General features: G+C 41.6%; 1 protein-coding gene across 1 annotated transcript in view; it reads left to right on the top strand.

The window, feature by feature from the left end:
- The window catches only part of celsr1a (cadherin EGF LAG seven-pass G-type receptor 1a), a 118,330-nt gene that overhangs the window by 72,166 nt on the left and 22,198 nt on the right, over positions 1–23,966 (top strand). The window contains exons 7-18 of the mRNA XM_041780661.1: positions 234–314; positions 6,240–6,397; positions 10,825–10,988; positions 11,207–11,332; positions 16,015–16,181; positions 17,234–17,419; positions 17,511–17,624; positions 18,694–18,868; positions 18,948–19,089; positions 20,903–21,023; positions 21,446–21,629; positions 23,098–23,199. Coding sequence (XP_041636595.1) covers positions 234–314; positions 6,240–6,397; positions 10,825–10,988; positions 11,207–11,332; positions 16,015–16,181; positions 17,234–17,419; positions 17,511–17,624; positions 18,694–18,868; positions 18,948–19,089; positions 20,903–21,023; positions 21,446–21,629; positions 23,098–23,199 — 1,720 coding nt within the window. The remainder of the gene's footprint in view (positions 1–233; positions 315–6,239; positions 6,398–10,824; positions 10,989–11,206; positions 11,333–16,014; positions 16,182–17,233; positions 17,420–17,510; positions 17,625–18,693; positions 18,869–18,947; positions 19,090–20,902; positions 21,024–21,445; positions 21,630–23,097; positions 23,200–23,966) is intronic.

Raw genomic sequence — 23,966 nt, 5'->3', positions numbered from 1 at the left:
AATTCAGTTTTACTTACATAAGCAGATACATCAATGTACATGCAACAAAACACTATAAAAGAACAGCATCCAGGTTTCAGAATGATAAAGTGCTAATGAATGACAGTGGATTTTTAAGCTAGCCAATGAAAAGCCTTAAATGTCAGGAGGTCAGACACACAGTGAGTGATGTGGCCGGGCTCGGGGCTGCAGGTCTAATGCCGTGTCTCTCTCTCATGGTGTTTCTCTCTCAGGAAGGGGGGAGTCTTGTGGACTCCAGTGGGGCTCTGCGGCTCCCGCTCTATACTGCCTGGCTGGAGCTCAATCAGAAGGAGGTAACCTCTGACCTCTAGCCTAGTCCCCTCTGGTGCTTTTTCCCCACTGGGGTCTCATCTGGTACTCGCCCTGTTCCTGTAGCACAGTCTTCTGGACTAGCTTAACTGTACATCAGTGTTACTCAACCCTGCTCAACCAAGAGCCACATTTTTAAAAATACCTTTGCAAGAGCCACGATGTAAGAGGTGAAAATAATGGGTTCAAGTGGTGATAAAACAGTTAAAGTGGTGAAGTGGTCAGTAAGTGGCAAAAAAATGGGTTGAATGAAAGTTGGCAAAATGGGGAGAAAAAGTGGCAAAAATTAATTTAAAAAAAGTTACACGTGACAAAAATGGTCAAAATACAGAAAATGTGGCAAAAATTATTAAAATGGGCAAAAGTGGCATTCAATGGCAAAAGGCAGTTCAAATGTGCAAGAAGGGGCAAAAACACTGGCAAAAAGGGGGGAAAAGCAAGCTAGGTCAGGCAAAAACTGATAACAAAAAAACGAGTTACAGGTGGTTAAATTGGTCAAAAATTGTAAAAATGTGGCAAAAATGAGTGAAAAGAGACAAAAATGGACAAAAGTGGCAACATGGTAAAAAACTGGCAAAGAAGTGTCAAAAAATGGGTGAAAGTCAGCAAAAATGGGGAAAAAAGCTGCAAAAATTAATTAAAAAAATAATCTACAGGTGGCAAAAATGGTCAAAAAACTGTAAAACTGTGGCAAAAAATAAGTGAAAAGAGACTTAAATGGATAAAAGTGGCAAACATGGGAAATAAGTGGCAGTCAATGTAAAAAGGCAGCTGGAATGGATGAGAAGGGACAAAAAATGGCAAAAAAGTAGAAAAAAATTGCAAATAGAAGAAAAAGCGGGACAAGAAAGAAAAAACTGATGTAAAGAAGTAGAAAACATGAACTTAGAAAACTGTAAAATAGATTGAAAGTGGCAAAAAAGGGGGGGAATTGCAAATAAGGGCAATGGAAATATACAAACAACAAAATAAAGGTTGATGATTTAAGCCAACCGTTGAAGAGAGGGAAACAAACTGATTCATGAAACTACAATGGATAATTTCTGAGGTTGAAGTTGACCTTTTTCAGGTTTTCTGGGAGAATAAAGACATAAAAGAGCCACACGTTGAGTATCACTGCTGTCCATGCTGAGCACAGGTGTGCACAGGTAGATGTACCTGTAGCTTAGATTCAGTCTGGCGTTGGTCTGCTGTGGACACTAGAAGGTTTTGGTCTGCTGTAGTTTTGGTGTGACAGTTGAAGGTACGTTTCTTTCATCTCTCCCCTTCACTCTCCTGGAATACTTCAGATCATAATCAGCTTTTCTGGGTATTTCTACTCAAACCTTAAACACAGGACAGACTACTACTCCAGGGAACCTTGGGTAGTTTTTAGGAACTGACCAGATTTGGCTTACGTTTAGTGTTTCTGAACCAAAGCATGCCTATCTTAAAACAGGGTTATGTTTTATGTATGGTGATTTTATAATTCATCTGAAAAGTCCAATAATCCCTCCCTAAGTCCTTTCCTATCCCCTTTTCCTTAATCTTGGAGAAAATGTCAGGATTTAGGAGAGGATAGAGGACAGGGATGGAGTGTTGGTGTTGTCTGGTCAGGAGATCCTCCATTCTTTTTAACAGTTTCATAGTAGAGTCAGTCTTAGTGGCTGACCCAGGAGTTTAGAGGACTGTAAATGTGCACAGAGCTTTAAAGGTTGGTAGTTTTCTTCAGTCAGTCTCCATGCCAGGTCACACCGTGCTAACGTGTCTGATGTTTCTGTAGAGTTAGACTCCGGGGGTTAGGATTCACAGACAGGCGTAGTTTAATGAGTTAAAGTCTGCCTTCCTTACATCCCACATCTCCCTGGAGTGCTGCAGTCTTCCCTGTATGAGTGCAGTCATTATAGGACTGTCCTCCTCTAAGGCAGTCCTCCTCAGCGCTGTTAGTTGGTCATCTGTAGACGAGCTCCTGCAGTAACATCTCTGACTGCTCCCGCTCAGACGTGTTGAGGGTAAATAAACGTGTCAGACTACATGTTAGAAGTGTTTGTTATTTCCTCTGCAGCACTGTGGCAGCCAGAAGCACAGATTCTATCGGATATTCTTTAAACGGCTCCAACAAAGAGAGCAAATGTCTCCTGGCTCACATGCCTCCGTTTAGACTAATTTGGTTTAACGCATGAACAAGTCTGTATTTTTAGAGTGTTTTCTAAACGTCCTGCTGTGCTCCACTGAGATGCTGAAGCATTAAAGAAAGGAAAAGAGAGTGTGAGTTTCACTGATCGGACTTTCTACACTGATGCTCATGTGGCCGTTCTCTTCCTTCTCTTACTTCTGCGTAACCTTCAGTTTCTATTTTTACAGCCAAATATCGAAACGGGCCGAGTTTGTCCTAGAAATCAGCATTTAAAAAAAAAGTGTTTAACTTTGATTTTGTGTATTTTAGGGCGACTGGGGCTCAGTAGAGGGAGGCTACACTGTAAAACAAAATGAGTTGAGCTTACTTAGAAAAATGATGGAAACTCAAAAATAATAACAAGTAAACTACTCTTGGCTTTAGAGAGTTAAAACAGGTGTTTATTTTTAGTGTGCAGTACTTGTTCTACATGAACTATTGAAGTATTCACTGCTAGTTTAACATCAATTATTTTAAGTGCTCAAACCTGAGATTCAGATTTTAATTTGAGTTTGCAGGACTGAGGCTAAATCATCTACTCTGCTTCATATTTTAGTTCTCTGTAAACACCGATAAGTTCACAGCCCTCAAAACATCATAGTCAGCTGATCACCTTAAAGCAGTGATACTCAACCTGTGGCTCTGGAGCCACATTTGGCTCTTTTATGTCTTAATTTTAAATATTAAGCCCCCCAAAAACCCTAAAAAGGTCAACATTTTTGCCCCTTTGTACCATTTTTTGCCGCTTTTATCCCATTTAAGCTACCTTTTGCCATTAAATGTTTCCTTTTTTCCCTATTTTTGCCACTTCTTTTTTCTCACTTTTCTCACTTTTAGCTCATTTCTTTGACTTTTACTTCATAATCTGACCTGTGAGATCCCCACTTTTAATTTTTAGGTAATACTTTGACCTTTAAAACTCAAAATTTAAATGTTTTTTTTCTCATGCTTTTACATTTTAGAATTTCTCTCATATTTAGACTGTTAAGAATCATGATTTCAACTTTCCATCTCATATATTTTCCTTTTAGAAACACTTTTTTTATCTTTAAATGCCATGTTTTGACCTTCTGAGCCAATACGTAGAAAATTTATCTCAGATTTTGAGCCTTTAAACTGATAATTTTGACCTTTTCCAAGCTCAAATCATTCGTCATCAGTGCCAAGGTTTTTTTTCCCATAATTTATTGCTGGTAAAAAAAATGCGGTTGACAGTTTATGGTTAAATGTGGACCCTGCTCGGCCCTCAGGTTGGACCCAGATTCAGAACTCGGCCCCTGCTGTGACTGAGTTTGACACTCCTGAACTATACTATCAATGCACACAGACTAGAAATAATACCTACAATAGCTGGAAGACATTTAAACCTCTATTTATATTTATTTTTTGTGCTGAATGTTTAATTCCTGCACATTGAGAGCAAAGCTAACACATTCCTTACTGAGGAGAAAAAGCTGATTCATCAGTTTTTCTTATTTTATTTTAAAAGCAGAGAAACATCCATGTTTATATTTGTCATAAATACTTACAGGCTAAAATGAGGAGGTATTTATCAAACTTATAGTGTAGTATGCGAGCAGGTGGCCGTGTTCATGATACGTGAAGTTTTCAGATGAATTTTCTGAGGATGATTCATGAGGATGAAGTTACATTTGCCTCACGTTTTCAGTCGTCCTGACTTTTATTCTGCTGCTGAAAGCATCAATGCTGCCGTCCATCTGCTGCCCTGACAGACAGAGGTGTGAAGGAGCAGCAGTAACATATAGGCTTGATCACTGGCCATTGTAGCTCCGTGTAAAGCATCTGTGTGTGTGTGTGTGTGTGTTAATATCCACTCTTCTAGGTTTACATAGCCAGAGGGCAGGTGAGGTAATGTGGACATGTTGTTAACAGGTAGAACAAACTAGAGCCTGAACATGACATGGCAGAAAACCCTTTCTTAAACTCAGAGAAACCAGCAGCAGGCTCAGTGCCTGTCTAAGTTTGTGTTCCTGCACTGACACAGGCCAATCAGGGGCCTTCTTTACATCTTCAGATACGAGGAGATCACCTTTTCAAACATGGTTCTGCTGTAATCTTCATCCTGGAGTCTGAGGAACCGTGCAGATCCTGGACAAGCCCAAACAAAATAAAGACTGCGTGCTCTTTATCATCACAACGAGCCGTGTGGCTGTCTGCAGCCTCGCCAGCCGCTTCCTTCCCCACACATTTAAGCCGGCCACATTCTCACTAAACTCCTAATGCATTCCTCAGACATCCTTCCTGTTCACAAACATAATCATCAGCCAGAGTTTAGGCTGTCCTGCTGCACACATGCGTGCTCACAGGCAATGCTGAGGAGGTCCTACATGGAGCTCAGTCTGACCTGTGGGGGGTTCAACTGTGCTGACTGATTATCATTTATCTGTTCCATTTATTTTTAGACAATATCCAAATCTGAATAAATGTTCGTCTAAAGTCAACTCTAGTAGTTTAAATGTGAAGCCCAACCTAGAGTTCACTCTTTTTATTTGTTTGTTCTGTTCCTGTTGATGCTGTTTTTTTTACAGGCAGTACGAAAAGACACATGTAGGATTTAGTCCAACACTGAAGTCACAGCATGTCAACAACAAATGAAGAGTAGAAGTACCAGCTCAGCTCCTCTGGGCCGGTCCAGGACCGTCGTTCTGCTCAGTAACACAGTAAGACTGCAGCTCTGTTCTGAGTCAGACAGCGTCCATGCTCTCTTTAGCATCTATCCACCATCCTCAGCATGTTTCTGTGGCAGCAGACTAAGCAGGTCCACCCAGACGTCCCTCTCACTGGCAGGGGGATCTCAGAACAGTCCAATGCATCAAAGCAATGGGTGCAAATTTAATAATAAAGAAATCAAGCAGTCCTGACTGAACTGAAGTTATTGTATAGTTGTTGTAATTGTGGTTGTGCATATTCCCACAGCACTCCAAGACTTGGCTCAAGAAATCCCAGCATGCCTTGCCACACCATTTGAGGACCACTGGTTAAGGAAATCCTGCATTGCCCTTTGGTCTCAGGTTAAATATAAAACCGGAGCTGTTTAGCCGCCTGTTTGTCTAAGCTGATCCACATTTTCTCAGATCAACATTGTCGGCCCGAGGCCTTGATGAAGGAATTAGCCTTCTTTGTAATTATTCGGCGTGGGCTACTGCACAATAGAAGTTTTGTCATGTTAAGCTGAGGGAGACCCACAAACTCTGGCTTCAATCATGAAGTCAGCTAGACGTGGTTTCAGTAGAGATCAAACACCATCGCTGCTAGCCAGACAGTTTTCTCACATTCAAATAAAAAAAGAAAAATAAGATTTGAAAAAAAGCTAGTATTATTTTACAGTACACTGTACTGAAGATAATCAGGTATAGAAAAAGAAGACACGTGTGAGATGTTTGAGAAATCCTTCCTGCTGCTGCACCAGCGTGGTGAAGTCCGTTATGATGCCCCAGTTCAGCCATCAGTGTGTGAATGTGGGGATGGCTCCTACATGTTTATGTTCATGTGAGTACATGAGGCTCACAGGCCGAGTCGGTCCACCTCACCTCAGCTTCAGTTCCTGCAGACATTAAAGAGGAACTAAAGCTGTGGCCAATTAGAAATCCTTGCTTCCTTAGTTCACTCTAGCTTCTCATGTTAATAGTAGCATGAGTTCTAGTTTAATCTATAATATTCATGATTTCCTTTCAGACAAACATTAGGATCAGAAATGAAGTGCCTAATTAATATTTGTTCTGTGTCGTTTCAGCCAAACATTGGGCGTTTGGGAACCCCTCATGGACCGTCTGGAGAGAAGGTGGCTGTGGTGGCTGTGGATGACTGTGACATCTCCATGGCCATTCGCTTTGGGAAGCAGATTGGAAACTACTCCTGTGCTGCCCAGGGCACCCAAACGGGACAGAAGAAGTAAGCGGGGGTGATGGATGATGCTAAAATCCATGATGGATTTTAGCTGAAAAGACATGAAGATGAGAGACTCAGCTTCATCTGGATCCTGGACTATATACTGTATATACTATATGCAGGACTATAAACCTTACTTGGGCAGTCAGCTGATAGAGAACAAATCTCTGATAGCGGTTAGAACAGGTGGGATGTGTGTAAACTTCTGGAGAACGTTCACGTGCACATGCATGATGAGGCCAGGTGTAGCTATGGCTGCTCTTTGGTTCGCTTGTGTGAGGATGATCCTAGATGTGTTTTTGTTTAACTTTGGACCAGCTGGGCTAATTAACCCAGGAAAAGGCTGAAAACCAGAGGAGGCGCTGCGTATTGATGTCTGCCTTTCAGAATTCTAAACAGAGAATTAAAAGACGTAAAAGTTCTCCTTTCCTCTGTCTCCAACGTTAATCCCCTTAGCTCCAGACTCGTGTGCTCCTCTGTCAGTGGTTAAAGTAGCGCTCAGCTCCTCCTTCATGTTAGCATCCTCTCAGCAGAGGCTCCGTCTGAATAATCATGTGTTTACCGCATGCAAATTACTTTTATTTTTATTGCATGGGAGGCTTTTCAGAGCCAGCATGCTGAGGCACATTTGTGCAGAGGGTGGGGACAGAGGGAGAAACTTCAGAGAGGAGTTAATGAGGTTACATTCCTTCACAAACTCGTTGCTCCAGTCACAGAAGCTGTGAAGTGGAGAGGAGATTCAAACAAGCTGTTTTTAACACATATAAACCTCTCCATGGGGATATGTGACACAGACAAGCAGCTTTTTATGTGATAAAGCACAGACACAGAAATATTCTTTAGGTGTTGGGAGGGAAGTGAGCTATGGAAGAAAACCACGGCTTTGTTCTGAATGAGTCCTAGTGTTTTCAGTCTGAGTGGAGATGTTGTCTATGGGCAGGGCTAGATTTGCTCAGGGGACTTTCTAAACTCCAAAGTCTCTCTGCTTGTCTTTAAGGTAAATATTAAACTAATGTAGAGAAAGGAGATCTGATTGGTTGAGTACCACCGGGTCTGACAGGAACCCAACAAAGAGGGAAATAAAAACAAGGGTGCAGCTAGCAGAGCAGGCCTTATGGCAAGTTTCAGTTAAGTTTTACTCTGACCATCAAGTCAGAAAGACGATTACCCCCAACAACAGAATATGTTTAAACTGAGTTAAGCATAGCTTCTCCCTGAACATGTCTCCGTCCTATGTCATTTGGTTTAACAGCCACAGAAGCAAAAGTAATGCCAAATGCATGTGGGAGCAGAAAAAAGCTGTTCTGGGATTTGTTTAGTCACATTATTAACCTCCTCAGTAACTCTACTATTCTGCTGGTGCAGCCATATTTACATTCCACTTTAATGGACGTCTTTACAAAATAATGATAAAGAAAGGAGATGCACTTCTGATGTACTTTTGGGAACTAAATAGTGTCATGCATTCATCTGCTTTTGCTTTAATAATCACAGTCACTGCCTTCATTAGACTGCTTTGTGCAGCATTGCATTGCAATCCTTTAAAAGCCCTTCTCTTTGATGCCTGGTGCATAAGACGTTCAGGGTGTAAGCAGCTTCCTTCATGACCCAGTATATTAAAGCTAACCGCTCATGTTGATGCTAGCAGGTAGCCTTGTGACTCATTCAGACACCCTATCCTTATTTCAGGAGTAGTCAATGCTAATGCTAAAGCTAAAGCTCATGTTAATGCTAGCAGGTAGCCTTATGACTCATTCAGACACCCTATCCTTACATCAGGAGTTATCCATGCTAATGCTAAAGCTAAAGCTCATGTTAATGCTAGCAGGTAGCCTTATGACTCATTCAAACACACTATCCTTACATCAGGAGTTATCCATGCTAATGCTAAAGCTAACCACTCATATTGATGCTAGCAGGTAGCCTTGAGGCTCATTCAGACACCCTATCCTTACATCAGGAGTTATCCATGCTAATGCTAAAGCTAAAGCTCATGTTAATGCTAGCAGGTAGCCTTGTGACTCATTCAGACACCCTATCCTTATTTCAGGAGTAGTCAATGCTAATGCTAAAGCTAACTGTTCATGTTAATGCCTTCTCTTTGATGCCTGGTGCATAAGACGTTCAGGGTGTAAGCAGCTTCCTTCATGACCCAGTATATTAAACCTACCCGCTCATGTTGATGCTAGCAGGTAGCCTTGAGACTCATTCAGACACCCTATCCTTATTTCAGGAGTAGTCAATGCTAATGCTAAAGCTAACTGCTCATGTTAATGCTAGCAGGTAGCCTTGTGATTCATTCAAACACACTATCCTTACATCAGGAGTTATCCATGCTAATGCTAAAGCTAAAGCTCATGTTAATGCTAGCAGGTAGCCTTGTGACTCATTCAAACACACTATCCTTACATCAGGAGTTATCCATGCTAATGCTAAAGCTAACCACTCATGTTGATGCTAGCAGGTAGCCTTGTGATTCATTCAAACACACTATCCTTACATCAGGAGTTATCCATGCTAATGCTAAAGCTAAAGCTCATGTTAATGCTAGCAGGTAGCCTTATGACTCATTCAGACACCCTATCCTTATTTCAGGAGTAGTCAATGCTAATGCTAAAGCTAACTGCTCATGTTAATGCCTTCTCTAGGCGTTCAGGGTGTAAACACACTATCCTTCATGACCCAGTATATGCTAAAGCTACCGCTCATGTTGATGCTAGCAGGTAGCCTTGAGACTCATTCAGACACCCTATCCTTACATCAGGAGTAATCCATGCTTGATGCTAGCAGGTAGCCTTGTGCATCATTCAAACACACTATCCTTATTTTAGGAGTTATCCATGCTAATGCTAAAGCTAACCGCTCATGTTGATGCTAGCAGGTAGCCTTGAGACTCATTCAAACACACTATCCTTACATCAGGAGATATTCCATGCTAATGCTAAAGCTAAAGCTCATGTTGATGCTAGCAGGTAGCCTTGAGACTCATTCAAACACACTATCCTTACATCAGGAGTTATCCATGCTAATGCTAAAGCTAACCGCTCATGTTGATGCTAGCAGGTAGCCTTGAGACTCATTCAAACACACTATCCTTACATCAGGAGTTATCCATGCTAAAGCTAACCGCTTATGTTGATGCTAGCAGGTAGCCTTGTGACTCATTCAAACACACTATCCTTACATCAGGAGTTATCCATGCTAATGCTAAAGCTAAAGCTCATGTTGATGCTAGCAGGTAGCCTTGAGACTCATTCAAACACACTATCCTTACATCAGGAGTTATCCATGCTAAAGCTAACCGCTTATGTTGATGCTAGCAGGTAGCCTTGTGACTCATTCAAACACACTATCCTTACATCAGGAGTTATCCATGCTAATGCTAAAGCTAACCGCTCATGTTGATGCTAGCAGGTAGCCTTGAGACTCATTCAAACACACTATCCTTATTTTAGGAGTTATCCATGCTAATGCTAAAGCTAACTGCTCATGTTGATGCTAGCAGGTAGCCTTGTGATTCATTCAAACACACTATCCTTACATCAGGAGTTATCCATGCTAATGCTAAAGCTAACCGCTCATGTTGATGCTAGCAGGTAGCCTTGTGACTCATTCAAACACACTGTCCTTACATCAGGAGTTATCCATGCTAATGCTAAAGCTAACCGCTCATGTTGATGCTAGCAGGTAGCCTTGTGACTCATTCAAACACACTATCCTTACATCAGGAGTTATCCATGCTAATGCTAAAGCTAACCGCTCATGTTGATGCTAGCAGGTAGCCTTGTGACTCATTCAAACACACTATCCTTACATCAGGAGTTATCCATGCTAATGCTAAAGCTAACCGCTCATGTTGATGCTAGCAGGTAGCCTTGTGACTCATTCAAACACACTATCCTTACATCAGGAGTTATCCATGCTAATGCTAAAGCTAACCGCTCATGTTGATGCTAGCAGGTAGCCTTGAGACTCATTCAAACACACTATCCTTACATCAGGAGTTATCCATGCTAATGCTAAAGCTAACCGCTCATGTTGATGCTAGCAGGTAGCCTTGTGACTCATTCAAACACATTATCATTACATCAGGAGTTATCCATGCTAATGCTAAAGCTAAAGCTCATGTTAATGCTAGCAGGTAGCTTTGAGACTCATTCAAACACATTATCATTACAACAGGTTTCCATGCTAATGCTAAAGCTAACCTCAGCTGGCCCTGGTAGGTGAACTGGGTTCTTGGTGGGTCTGACAGCTCTGCTGGTCATAGAGCCAGTGAAAGAACAGAGACAGTTAGCATCTTTAGGACGGGTGTTAAAGTAAACCGGACCAGGATACAGGCATGCCCCGCTCCTGCTTAAACATATAAAGTGTTAGGAACATGATGGATAGATTTTACTGTGATTCCTTTTCTTTCTGTGCTTTTACAGGTCCCTGGACTTGACAGGACCCCTTCTGCTAGGTGGAGTTCCCAACCTACCTGAGGACTTCCCAGTCAGGAACAGAGACTTCATGGGCTGCATGAGAAACCTCAGCATTGACAGCAGACCCATCGACATGGCCAGCTACATCGCTAACAACGGCACCGTAGCAGGTTAGGACTGATAGAGGGACGTCTTTAGCCTCCAGTGAAGTATTTCCAGAGCATTAATGTCCTTTAAAGAGTGTGTTATCACTCAGACTGCATGGCTTCAGTTTCTTCTGCTAGAAGAATAAATGCTTATTAGATTTATTTTCCTGACTGAGCTCTCCAGTAAACAGCTGGATCAACGGTTCATGCAGATGTTTAATATTTTGTATTTTTTATATCAGGCTGTCCAGCAAAGAAAAACTTTTGCACCAGTGAGGTGTGTCAGAATGGAGGAGTGTGTGTCAGTAAGTGGTTGACCTACAGCTGCGACTGTCCCACCGGGTATGGAGGCAAGAACTGTGAACAAGGTGAGAAATCTTTTTCTCTTCCCTAAAAGGATTTATTTTACTCACTGTTTGATCACATCCACATACTAACGCTTTTGCTCTGATTTAAATTTCATGTTGGAAAATGGAATTTCTAGGATTCAAAGAAAGATTTTCTGTCATCATATGGATATTTAGAAACCTTTACATTTGCACTAATATTCAGGTGTGCCCTTGGTAAATCCGTTCCTCGGAGAGTCTCTGGTTGTTTACAGTAAAGTACTATTCACACAGGACTAGTATGACCCGTGGACCTCTGATCATCTGTGAATTACCTCCTGACATCAGTGTTTGGTGCATTCACACAGTATAAACAAACTCTGTAGTGGTACTAAAATTTACAGATGAATCTAAAGGGAAACATCAGGGTGCTGCATGGCTGCAGGAATGAAAATGCACAGTCAACTCTTATTTCTAAACCTCACAGAAGATGTAATGTTGTGAGCAGGTGACTTTTCTTTCATGTGTCCTATACAGACGTTTGCATTCTTCTTCTGTGGTGCTTTTCCAGGCTTTCACTGCAGCCTCTCTGAGTTGTTGTTTGTTTTGGTTTCTCCCTTCAGTCTCCTCTTTAGCAGGTTAGATGCTCTATGAGGTTTAGGTCTGGAGAGGCTTGGCCAGTCTAAAACCTTCCACTTCCTGCTCCTGATGAACTCCTTTGTTGTTTTGCCAGTGTGTTTGGGTCGTTCTCTTGCTGCATGATGAGGAATCTCTCATCAGTTTGGTTTCATCTTTCTTTATATTGTCAGATAAAATGTTTCTGTAGACTTCTGAGTTCAAATTGCTGCCACCGTCATGTGTTACATCCAGTGTTGGGGGTTACGCGTCACAAAGTAATCCATTAGAGTACTCAGATTACTTTTTGTTGTAACAAGTAATGGAACTTGTTCGTTTTACAACTAAAGTAATCCATTATGAGTTACGGTTTCCTAAAAGTAATCTAAAGAAAAAGAAAAACATCCCCATTTCCTTCCTCTTGTGTGGCGACGAATAGAGAAGAAACAAAGAAGCTCCTGGAAGGATCTGAGCGGTCTGTCCTTCTTTCTTTCCTCTATGCATGCTGGCACTGCAGAAGTTGTGGGTGTCAGTACGCACACGCCGCTGTCTTACTGAGCTGGTGAGATGGCAGAGAGCAGCATGACACTGTGGAATTAACCCTTTATGGTGGATTTTTGGATTAAAGGGACAACAACAGCATCCTGGTGAAACCTAAGTTGTTTTGTTTTCGTTGAATCAGCTGTGCAACCATTCCAGTTCCACACGGATATTACTTACAGCGTTTACAAGGTTCTGTATGCATCTGCTCAGCTTGTTGTCAGATTGTGAGCATGTTAAAGGGCTGTAAACATTTTCATGTCTGTTGGTGGTGTTATTAGGCTGCAGGGGTTCAGATTATGGGCTGTAAATAAGGCTGTACAGTGACACTAGAGTCTACACATCCAAAGGCTGTTACATGTGGTTTTTTTAGCCAGCGAGTAGATAAAGGGTTTAGGTGTCTTTAATGCAAAAGTACTCTAGCACATTAGTTTTAACTGGATGTAACGCAATAATCTGACCAGTTACTTTCAAAAGTAGTGCTAGCATCAATGAAGGGTAATGAGCCCGTCCCAGAAGAAGCCATGACATTACCTCCACTGTGTTTCACAGATGAGCTTGTATGTTTGGGATCATGAGCAGATCCTTTCTTTCTCCAAACTTCAGTCTTCCCATCACTTTGGTGAAGGTTCATCTTTGTCCCATCAGTACATAAAACTTTGTCCCAGAATGTTTGAGGCTCGTCTCTGTACTTTTTGGTCATTTTCAGCCTGGCCTTCCTGTTCTTCATGTTGATGAGTGGTTAGCATCTTCTGGTGTAGCCTCTGTGCTTTAGTTCATGACGACCTTTGGTCATTCTGGCTATGGTCAGTGTTTTCTGAGTGATTTTCCATCTTCTCTCAGCTTCACAGTTGCTCTCTGGTTATAAATGCAGTTATAAATGCAGTCTGCACAGGCCAATCTGAAACTGAGTGTAGACAGTTAGCACTACTGTGAATAATCAGTGTAATAGGTCACACCTGTCAGTCACTTTTGCTCACATGTAAAATGGGTGGGTTCAAACCAAAGGTGCTATCTGATAGATGGAGCATTTGTGGCTATGTAGGCATCAGTATTAACTAATCCCATTCATACACTCTGGCATACCACTGACACAGTAGATGGGGATTGAACCCATGACCCTCTGACCCACTGGGCCAGAGTCACCATGCAGGCAGAGACTGAATAACCAACAGTATGAGTTGGATAGACGGAGGAACAAACATGTCGACAGACGGATGGATGATAATGGAGTTACAGCCAACAGGGATATTATTTTCACACCAAACTTCTGTTCCACTGCAGTAAGGAGAGAACTTTGATCAGCTGCTCCAGGGCAACGTTTCACACAATGTTTGAAGGTGTGAATGCCACTTCTAGCTTTCTTGTCTATGAGGTAACCAGCCAACCAGTGGGACTTCAGTATCCAATATCTAAACTGGTCCAGGATCACAGCAAACTGAGGAAAAGTTTTGGCTGCCCTGTTTTTAGATGACAGATCTGGTTTGAGGCGTCCTTACACACAGCTGCTACATAAAACCAGAGACGGTGTCTTTATGCCGCTAAAATCAGTCAATCATGTACCTGTGAAGCTGCCTACCTGGCTGGTGATGGAGGTTCTCATTCTTCTAACTCTAATGCTGCCTCAGAGGACAGAACTGTTGTCATTAGGTCAAAAATCTGGTAGTCCTGCAAAAAAAAAGACATTACAATCACAACATTTCTCTATGCATAGTGCTGATTACCACATGGCTGCATGTTAACAACCTAAAATAAGATGGTAAACCTGTCAAACATGCTGCTCAGCATCAGAAAAGTGGCTTTTTTCATGTTGGGACTTCGCTCTGTAAAGTAGATTAAAGACTAGCTGTAATGTCTCATAATTGTTTGTGTGCACATATGTGACTGTACCATTGTATTTTTTATACCTTTGAAACATCTACCCTTTAGTGTTAGGGAGCTAAATGATATGAAACCGTGTTTGTAACCACACAGTCCAAAGTCCTACAGTCAAAACAGGCCTTAAAATAATCATGTGCAGCAGAGTTGATTGTTAAAAGTCCTTCTCCATATTCTCCTGGACTACTTCCACAACAGCCACAGCATTCAGAGCTGTCCTGTCAGCTGTTTTTGGTGACCCCGTGGCTAACCAAGCCCAAAGGGCCTCCTTCTTCAGCCTGGCAGCTTCCCTCACCACTGGTGTCCACCAGCGGGTTCTGGGGTTGCCGCCATGAGAGACAATAATGACCTTCTAGCCATAACTTCTATCTGCTGCTTCCACAACAGAGGCTGTGAACATGGGCCACTCAGATTCCATGTCCCAACACTCTTCAGGGATGCACAAGAAGTTCTGGAGACCTCACAGGGATCCAACTCACCACCAGGTGGTGATCAGCTGACTCCACTCCTCTCTTCACCAGAGTGTGCTACCAAGTCCACTTATGAGCATCCCTATGTTCAAACATGGTGTTTGTTATGGACAGTCCATGTCAAGCACAAAAGTCCAAGGCTGTCCCTCCCAGTCACCCCCCTCAGTTGTATCTATCGTTGCCCACATGGGCGTTTAAGTCCCCCAGTCTCCAGATGGCACCCCTCCCAGGACAGCACCCAGAGACCAACAACAGTCAGAGCCTTCCTCCCTGCTTGAGAGGTGACCCTCATCCTCTGGGGAAAACTCAAACACAGACGCTGCCAGTCGGGGGTTCGTGAGTACCCCCACACTTGCCCTGCGCCTCTCTGGGCAACTCCAGAGTAGAAGAGCGTAACGCTCCGCCTCCCGCACAGGCTCTCTCCTTCCTCGCCAGAGAGGTGACGTTCCATGTACCCAAAACCAGTCTACGCTGCCGGGATCAGTAAGACTGAGGAGTATCAGTGAGGGAGATCATGCTGGTCCCTCACTAGGTGTGAATCCATGGGTGTAGGTTCAGGTGTGTGTGGCTGAGGCAGCTGACTCATTATCTCTCCATCAGACACTGATCTCTCTGGGTTATCTCGCGTTTGAATCTGGGAGTTTGCAGCATTTCTAAACTTTCTGAGAGAATTACCCGTCACTTGTAGATAGATGGATGTTGGCGCTGAGGGTCTTTACTCTGCCATGTTGGTTTCTCTTTCACATCAGCCCAGTGGCCTTTGTGTTTTTTTTTAGGGGAGTTTTCTCCATCTTAGTTTTGGGTTATAGCTTCTAAATGTATTTTTGTTTTCTTTCTCCTCTCTCTTGTCTTTATTAGCAGTTTTAGAGGTTATATGCAGGATAACTTTTAGAAAGCCCTTTACACGGCTGTGTCCCGGTACCCTCTGTCCTGATGGATCATTGTGCTGGACAGGACAGCTGACTGACTGGTCTAGTCTAGCTGCTGGTGCTGGCTGCACATGAGTCATACATATCTGAGACACAGTAAAGAACACACATTCCCACAGTGAAACCCAGGCCGCTCACATTCGTATTATACTGCTATTCCAAGGCTTCTAATAAGTGTTCCCAGTCTTCCAGAAACATCTTACACAGATTTATTCTCAGTGCCACTCAGAGGACTTTAGAGCAGTAGTTTTTCTCTACAGCTGAGGTCTTGGACTTTCCTCCTCTCTTCTAGTGATGCCGGCTCCTCAGTTCTTCGACGGCCAGGCTCTGGTCTCCTGGAGTGACACCGACATCACCATAGCAGTTCCCTGGTACATGGGCCTCATGTTCCGCACCAGGCAGCCTGCTGGGACCTTGATCCAGGCCAACGCTGGACCGTCATCCACCATCACCCTTATGGTAAAAACACACCCTGATGATTAACCTCCAAAGACCCTGCATGCACATATGAGGACATTACATCCTGGCTTGCCAGCAACAAAATTTCCACTTTGAGAATTTTGGAGAAGTTGTCTGGACTGTCCACTCAACTTTAAGAAATTTTCTTCAAGTACTGGGAGAATTTGCTATGGAAGCATCAGGAATTTCATAGATATTTTTAGGAATATATCTTGAAATTTTTCAAGAATGTTGATGGAAAATTTTTGATATTTTTTGCATTTTTGAGAGCTTCATTGGAAGTGTGTTTGCAGTGAAGTTGAGTATTTGCATTAAAAAAAGTTTTTTTCCCATCTTTGGGGGATTGTTTTTGAAAATTTAAGTCATTTTTGTGTTAACTTTGGAAATGTATTTGTAATTTTTGGGAAAAAGTTGCTTCTCAATTTTTAAGTATGCTCATGAAAACTTGAGAAATGTATTTTTTTAATTTTGGGAATTTGATTGAGCATTGAGAAGTGTGTTATCCTTTAAAATTTCTAGAATATAACAGAATTTTCAGGGTATTTGTTAGCATGTTTGGAAAATTTTCCATCATTTTTCATGGAATCAGGGGGGATATTTTTGTTCATTTTGGAAAATTTGCATTGACATTTTTGGGATTTCTTTTTATTTTCAGTAATTCAAGCTAAATTTTTTGAAGCCTTTTTTATTAAAATTCAAGCATTTTGATAAAGTTTCGCTGAAACATTTGAGGAATATTTGAAGAAAATCTAGGGTGTCTTTTATGGGAAACTTTAAAAATAAGTTTATGAATTTGAAGACATTTTAAGGTAGTTTCTTTCTTTCTTTCTTGATATTGGTCCAAATTATCCAAATAGGTGGGAGAAACTAAAAATGCATTCTAAGCAGAAGCTCAGGTCTCAGGAGGTTAAAATATGATGGCTATGTAAAACCAGATCTGACAGGATTCTAGGACTGAATTTCTTAACCTAGAAAATAGTTTGAAGAGAAAGGACAGCTTCCTCTCAGTTTCACATGTAAAGCCTCCATAATTGTTTTTTTCATGCATCCAGGTGAGTGAGCAGCGGGTACGTATGGAGGTGTTGCTGAGACAGCAGCTAGTGGCCTCTCTGGGCTTCCCCCAGGTCCGGGTCAATGACGGCGAGTGGCACCACTTGCTGGTGGAACTGAGAAGTGTTAAAGATGGCAAGGACATCAAATACATGGCTGCTGTGTCCCTGGACTACGACGTGTACCAGGTACAGGCAGTCTACCTCACAGAGCCTGCAGAGACACGTGTCTGTTAGTATTTTAGAAACACGCACTAACTCTACTCTTGTTTTTAAGCAGAAGTCAGTAGAGATCGGCAATGAGCTGCCAGGGCTAAAGCTGCAGACCCTCCATGTAGGAGGCCTGCCTGGAGACGGGAACCATGTCAGCAGAGGATTTGTTGGCTGCATCCAGGTTGGTTTCATTAAACATCACTTTCACTCTCTTCTGAGCCTCCTGGTTCTTTCTTCTTCAAAGTCTCCTTCTGTATAACCCAGGGGTGTCAAACTCAAGGCCCGGGGGCCAAATCTGGCCTGCAAGATCACATCATATTTGTATTCTAACTGGTCCACCAGTATGAGGTCTGCGGATTTCCTCCAGTATAAAAATGTGAACTTCAGCTTGATTATTTAAAATATCCTTCTTAAGCCGTAAATCTGAAAAAGTAAAGAGTACGAAAAATTAGATAAAAGGTCAGGAGTGTGGGAAAAGAGATTAATTTGTGTTTTTATTTATAATTTCAATTTTGCATCTCAGATTAATGACTCAAACTTATGATTTTGAATTTTTATTTCACGCTTTGACCTTTTCAACTCATAATTTGGACTTTATATGTTACATTTTTATCTTTTAGATTCACAATTTTAAGTTTTAAGCCATATTTTTATCTTTTAAACTCATTATTTTATCTTTTTAATCCCATATTTTGTACGTTTAAACCCATGATTTCCATTTTTTCTCAAATTTGACTTTAAATTAATAACTTTGAATTTTTATATCATATTTTGGCCTTTCAGATTCTCAATTTTAAATTTAAGTCCTGTTTTTAACTTTTTAAGCCATCATTTTGGATTCTAGCTCATATTTTGACATTTTCAACTCCTAACTTTGGCTTTTTAATCCCATATTTTGACCTATCAGACTCACAGCTTAAAATTCAATGACATATTTTGACTTTTAAACTCAAGATTTTGACCTTTATTGACATTATTTTACTATTTTTATTATCGTGTCCTGACCTTTTGAACTAATAAGATGGACTTTATCTCAGGTTTAGAGCTTTTAAACTCATCATTTTACTTTATTTAATTTCTAAATGATTTATCATCAGTGCTGTTTTTTAAATATTTTATTACTGGTGAAAATGAGGTTTAAGGTTGCGTTGACCCTGGTAGGCTCTCAGGTTAGACCTGAATCCAGATTCCAGCCCCTGCTGTGCCTGAGTTTGACACCCCTGGTATAACAGATGTGTGCTTTCTGGTAGGGGGTGCGTTTGGGAGAGACCTCCACCAATGTGGCCAATGTGAACATGGCTCAGGCCCTGAAGATCCGCGTAGAAGAGGGCTGTGACCTGGCCGACCCCTGTGACTCCAGCATCTGCCCTGAGAACAGCCACTGCAGCGATGACTGGAGCACACACACCTGTGTTTGTGACCCAGGTAACAAGTCAGTCACCTTAATCTGACCTGTATGGAGTCAGTAGATTATTTAAGCCTAATCCTCGCTCTGTTTCTGCAGGGTTTTTTGGTAAGGAGTGCGTTGACGCTTGCCAGCTCAATCCCTGTGAGCATGTTTCCACTTGCATCCGGAAGCCGAGCTCCTCTCACGGCTACACCTGTGAATGTGGACAGAACTACTACGGACAGTACTGTGAAAACAAGTACGCCCCCGCCTCTGTCAACCGCCGCCTGTTTTACTGAGAAGACTTTGATTCAGCCAGATGTAAAACACTTCTTCTTCAGTGCATGTTAGGTAGAAGCTCTCGAGCCTGCAGTAATGTCCTCAGTCTGTAGTCTATGAAGATGGGCCATGCTTCCTGTGAGCGCAGTAGTCTTTTTAGACAATCATAGGTGTGAGTTATGCAGAGCAGCTGAATTAGTCGGCTAGCTGAGTCCAGTGGTGTCGTATGCAGAGGTTCAAACACAGTAAAGGTGTGAGCATGTGTCTCTCTGGCTGCCTCTCCTCTGAATCCTGACACGCTAAGTCCATGTCTGAAACAGGATGTGGGATTTGGCCTCAGCTGCTCCATGAGTGTTTAGTCACCGCTACCCTCATACTTCCACTTATCAGATCAGCCAAGTATCGCCTCTTCCTGAAGGAAAACAAAGACACACAGGAGTATTCATGAATGATTTACACCAGATTCCCCGTCCTGACCTCGTAGAGCAGGGGTGTCAAACTCAAGGACTCAGATCCGGCCCGTGGTACAGTTACACCAGGCCCACCAGACCCTATCATATTTTTATCATAGCTGTCTCACTTTGAGGTCTGCAGATTTCCTCCAGTTAAAAGTTTAAAATTCACCCTAAAGATCTAAAATATCCTTAAGTCATAAAAATAAGAAAAAGTCAAACGTTAAAATAATTAGATAAAAAGTCAGGAATGTGGTAAAATACATTCATGCTTTCATTTCATATTCTTAATTTTGTATCTCAGTTATGACCCAAAGTTATGGTTTTGACTTTTTATTTCTTATGCTGACCTTTTCAATTAACAATCTTGACTTTTTTTTATCTTTTTTTTTTACCTTTTAGACCCTCAATTTAACATTTTTAAGTAATATTTTGACCATTTCAAATCATGATTATGAAATTTCTCTCACATTTTGACCTTTCTAGCTCCGTACTTTGACTTTTATCTCATAATTTGACCTTTTAAATCCTCCATTTTAAATTCTAAAGTAATATTCTGACCTTTAAAACTCATGATCATGAAATTTCTCTCACATTTTGACCTTTTTAGCTCCGTACTTTGACTTGTATCTCATAATCTGACCTTTGAGATCCCCACTTTTAATTTTTAAGTCATATTTTGACCTTTAAAATTCAAAATTGAAATATTTTTCTCACACTTTGATGTTTTGAACCAATGATTTTGAATTTCTCTCATATTTAGACTGTTAAGGATCATAATGTCAACTCTCTATATCATATATATTTGCCTTATAAAACATTATTTTAACTTTAGATGCCATGTTTTAACCTTTTGAGTTAATACATTTGAATTTTTATCTCAGATTTTTAACCTTAAATCTTTTAAATTTGACCTTTTCCAATCTCAGAATGATTTATCATCAGTGCTAAGGTGTTTTTCCCCCATAATTCATTGCTGGTGAAGATGAGGCTGACAGTTTATGGTTAAATGTGGACCCTGCCCGGCCCTCAGGTTGGACCCAGATTCAGAATTCGGGCCCTGCTGTGATTGGGTTTGACACTTCTGTGGTAGAGGAAGTTTACTCGAGGCAACAAAGACGACGGTTTTTCCAAGAAAAACCTAAAAGAAAATGAACTAATATCATGGAATTCATCAAACACAAACTCAGTTTTACCATTTTAAATAAAGGGGAAGAGCAAAGGGGAGGATTATAGATAAATGATATATTAAACTTATCCTGAGAGTGATTTTCACACTGACAGTTTAGGTAAAAGTATCATTACAGGCCCTGTTACTGATGGGTTTTTCTTTCATGTCAGAGTGGAGCGGCCGTGTCCCCAAGGCTGGTGGGGCAGTCCCATGTGTGGACCGTGCAACTGTGATACCAGCAGAGGGTTCCACAAAGACTGCAACAAGACCAGTGGAGAATGTCGCTGCAAGGTAGAATGAAACCATTTAGTTCAGGGATCCAGAGATTTTTGATAATGCATTCCTTTTAAAGCATTTTTGAACCTTAAATATGCTCAGAACAGAAAAAACTCAAAATCTGCAGTTTCCTGTATTGTTCTCTCCAGCTGGTTGTACTGAGACAGTTCTGTTCTGAAATGTGCTGAGGTCAGTTTAATAAAGGTTTTTGCCTCTGTTTCTTTATATTTATCCTGTCTTTTTACTAATAGTACTAGTTTAAGAAGCTCTCCAGTCCCTTGGTTTTGATATTTAGCTGATGCTGCTGGAATTAGCAGTTGGTGTGCCCAGTATCTTTGAATATTTTACTAAGGCACATTTCCTATTATCTTACCAACGCAGCCCCTTGAATGCTTTTTCCTAAAACATCCTGTCCATTAATTTCCATTTTCCTGCAGGAGAACCATTATCAGCCAGAGGGGGAACATGCCTGCTACCCCTGTGAGTGCTTCTCTGTTGGCTCTGAGTCTCGAACGTGCGACCCCGTCACTGGGCAGTGCCCGTGTAAAGGAGGAGTCATCGGGCGACAGTGTAACCGCTGTGATAACCCCTTTGCTGAGGTCACTCCCACTGGATGTGAAGGTATGCTGGTTCATTTTTATTATATATGGAAAGTTTTATATTTCATGATTTTCTAGATTTTTTTATCTAATGAATAATTCTTAGAGAAAAAAGTGAAGCATGATCACAGTCGCAGACCTGAAAATAAACTCATTATCTCTGAGGGCTGAAGAAGTAACCACAAAAGGCTAAATACGTTTATTTATAGATGTATTTTTGCTTTTCAACATTTTCCTACCATTTTCCTATTTTATACCCTTTGTGCATTTCTGTAACCCATTTTTTGCCTATTTGAAATAAACAAAAATCAGTGACTGTATGCTACTTTTAGCTATTTTTTCCAATTTTAAACTCATTTTTGTCACGTTTTTACCAGTTTATCTTGCTGTTTTAACCCTTTTTTGCCACTGTGTTGCCCATTTTGCCTCTTCAACCCATTTTGGTCCATTTTCCACCCATCTCTCCGCCTTGTTACATTTTTTTGGTAGCAAATTTCTGCCACTTTTATCCCATTTTGTCTCTTTTGAACACTTTTCACTGCTGTCTCCATTCATTGCCACTTTTTTTCCAACATCCAATCAATTCCTTCCACTTTTAACTCTTTTTTGTCAATGTGTAGCCCTGTTTACAATATCTGGTCATTTTTGCAACTTTTCTGTTTCTAATCATATAAAATATGATTATCACAGCTAAACTTTAGAATGGATCATGATTTGGCTGGGCCCAAGGAAGTTCTCCCCTATATCCCCCCCCCCATGTCATGTAACCAAGAAGGTTCAGTGTGTTTCACTCAGAATCTTCATGAATTAGCATTTAAAGGTCATGTGACACCTGTGTTACGGTGGGTCCCTATGGGTTAACATGGAGGATGAGTGGTTAAAGTCCATCCAGTCTAGCCACAAATTCTGAGTAGCACATACGACTCCAAACACTCCCGCAGAGAGAGCAGAAACATGAGCAGAATCCTCAACTTTGGGGTATTTTTCTGTTGTAAACTGTCAGACAGCATCTTAAACCATCATTTCATCATTACGACAGCAGGAATGACTTTCTTATGCTGTCGTTTCATTTAAAAGATCTCACAGATGCTTTCTTAATTTTTGAAAAAGAAGTTATTTTAAACTAAGAGGTCAAAAATCACGCGTTGATTAAATTAAGTTTAAATTCAGAAGAGTGACGTCCACTGCGGTCTTCATTTTGATGAGGCAGGTCTGTGGCAGTAGGTGTAGACATTTTGCAGGTGCCTGTTTATTTGTCCAAGAGATTAATAAATCCAAAAATGCTTAAAAAAGGAATGGTTAAAGATCTCTCAGCCTGATCTGGTTCCTTGTCTGACTTATTTTATTGTAAAGTGTAAAAGAGCGCTGAAGTGTTGAGAGTGGAACCAAGGTGTTGAGGAGTTCTGGCCTAAGTTTTTTATTGTGTCTTTAGCCTCTAAACATTGTGCCTCATATATAAATGTGTGTTCTGTGTTATCTGTCCCATGCAGTGGTGTATGAGGGCTGTCCAAAGGCGTTCGACTCAGGCATCTGGTGGCCCAAGACCAAGTTTGGGCGCCCTGCAGCGATGAACTGTCCCAAAGGATCCATTGGTAAGTGCTTCTATGTTTGATCAGAAGACATCAGGAGTGTAAACTAGCACTTATAAATGTGATCAGGAGAGCCTTTACGTGGTGAAGGTCTTCAGTTATTATCTCAAACACAGAGAACTCTATCCCTAAGGCCTCTTTGTAGATGACCTAAATAAACCTTTCAGATAAAATCTCACAGAACTGCAGCCAAGTCCAGCTTCCCCATGGATTAAGGTTGAATTCAGGTCCTGAAACACTGTACTGTTCAGGGGTGGGGTTCTCCTAAAGCCCACTGTCATCTCCGGGGTCTTCACTGTGCTCAGCCTCTAATGGTTCTGAATAAAGAGGATCAGCTGTTCCAGCTCCCGTTTGGACGCTGATCACCGTCACGGAAAGACTGAGAACTGTGGCCCCCTTAGGGGGGTGTAGAGGGTGAAGAGCAGCAGGGAGAGGACACACCATGGGGGGTCCCAATGCTGATGGGAAAGAAAGCAACCGCCATGACACCGGGGGAATTTGTGTTGCACCTTGAGCACGGCCCACATGTAGTGTTCATGGGCGAGAGACTGAACCTGTAAACGTCCTGGCTGCTGCAGCCATCACATGAATGGAGAAGATAATCTGCAGCTCCTGCTGTTAGCATGGAAATGTTGTCTGAATGGATGACTGTGATCCTTCACCATTAACCCTTTATCACAGCTGTGACCCAGAGAAGTCAGATCAGTGTGAAAGTGTAAAGCACCAGTATGAGGTGTTGGATAAGTGGAGAACATGGCTATGGCTAGATC

The sequence above is a fragment of the Cheilinus undulatus genome, linkage group 23 (genome assembly GCF_018320785.1).
Source record: "Cheilinus undulatus linkage group 23, ASM1832078v1, whole genome shotgun sequence".
Classification (NCBI taxonomy): domain Eukaryota; kingdom Metazoa; phylum Chordata; class Actinopteri; order Labriformes; family Labridae; genus Cheilinus; species Cheilinus undulatus.
Note: the sequence above shows the minus strand (reverse complement) of the source record. Positions and strands in the feature narration are given on the sequence as shown.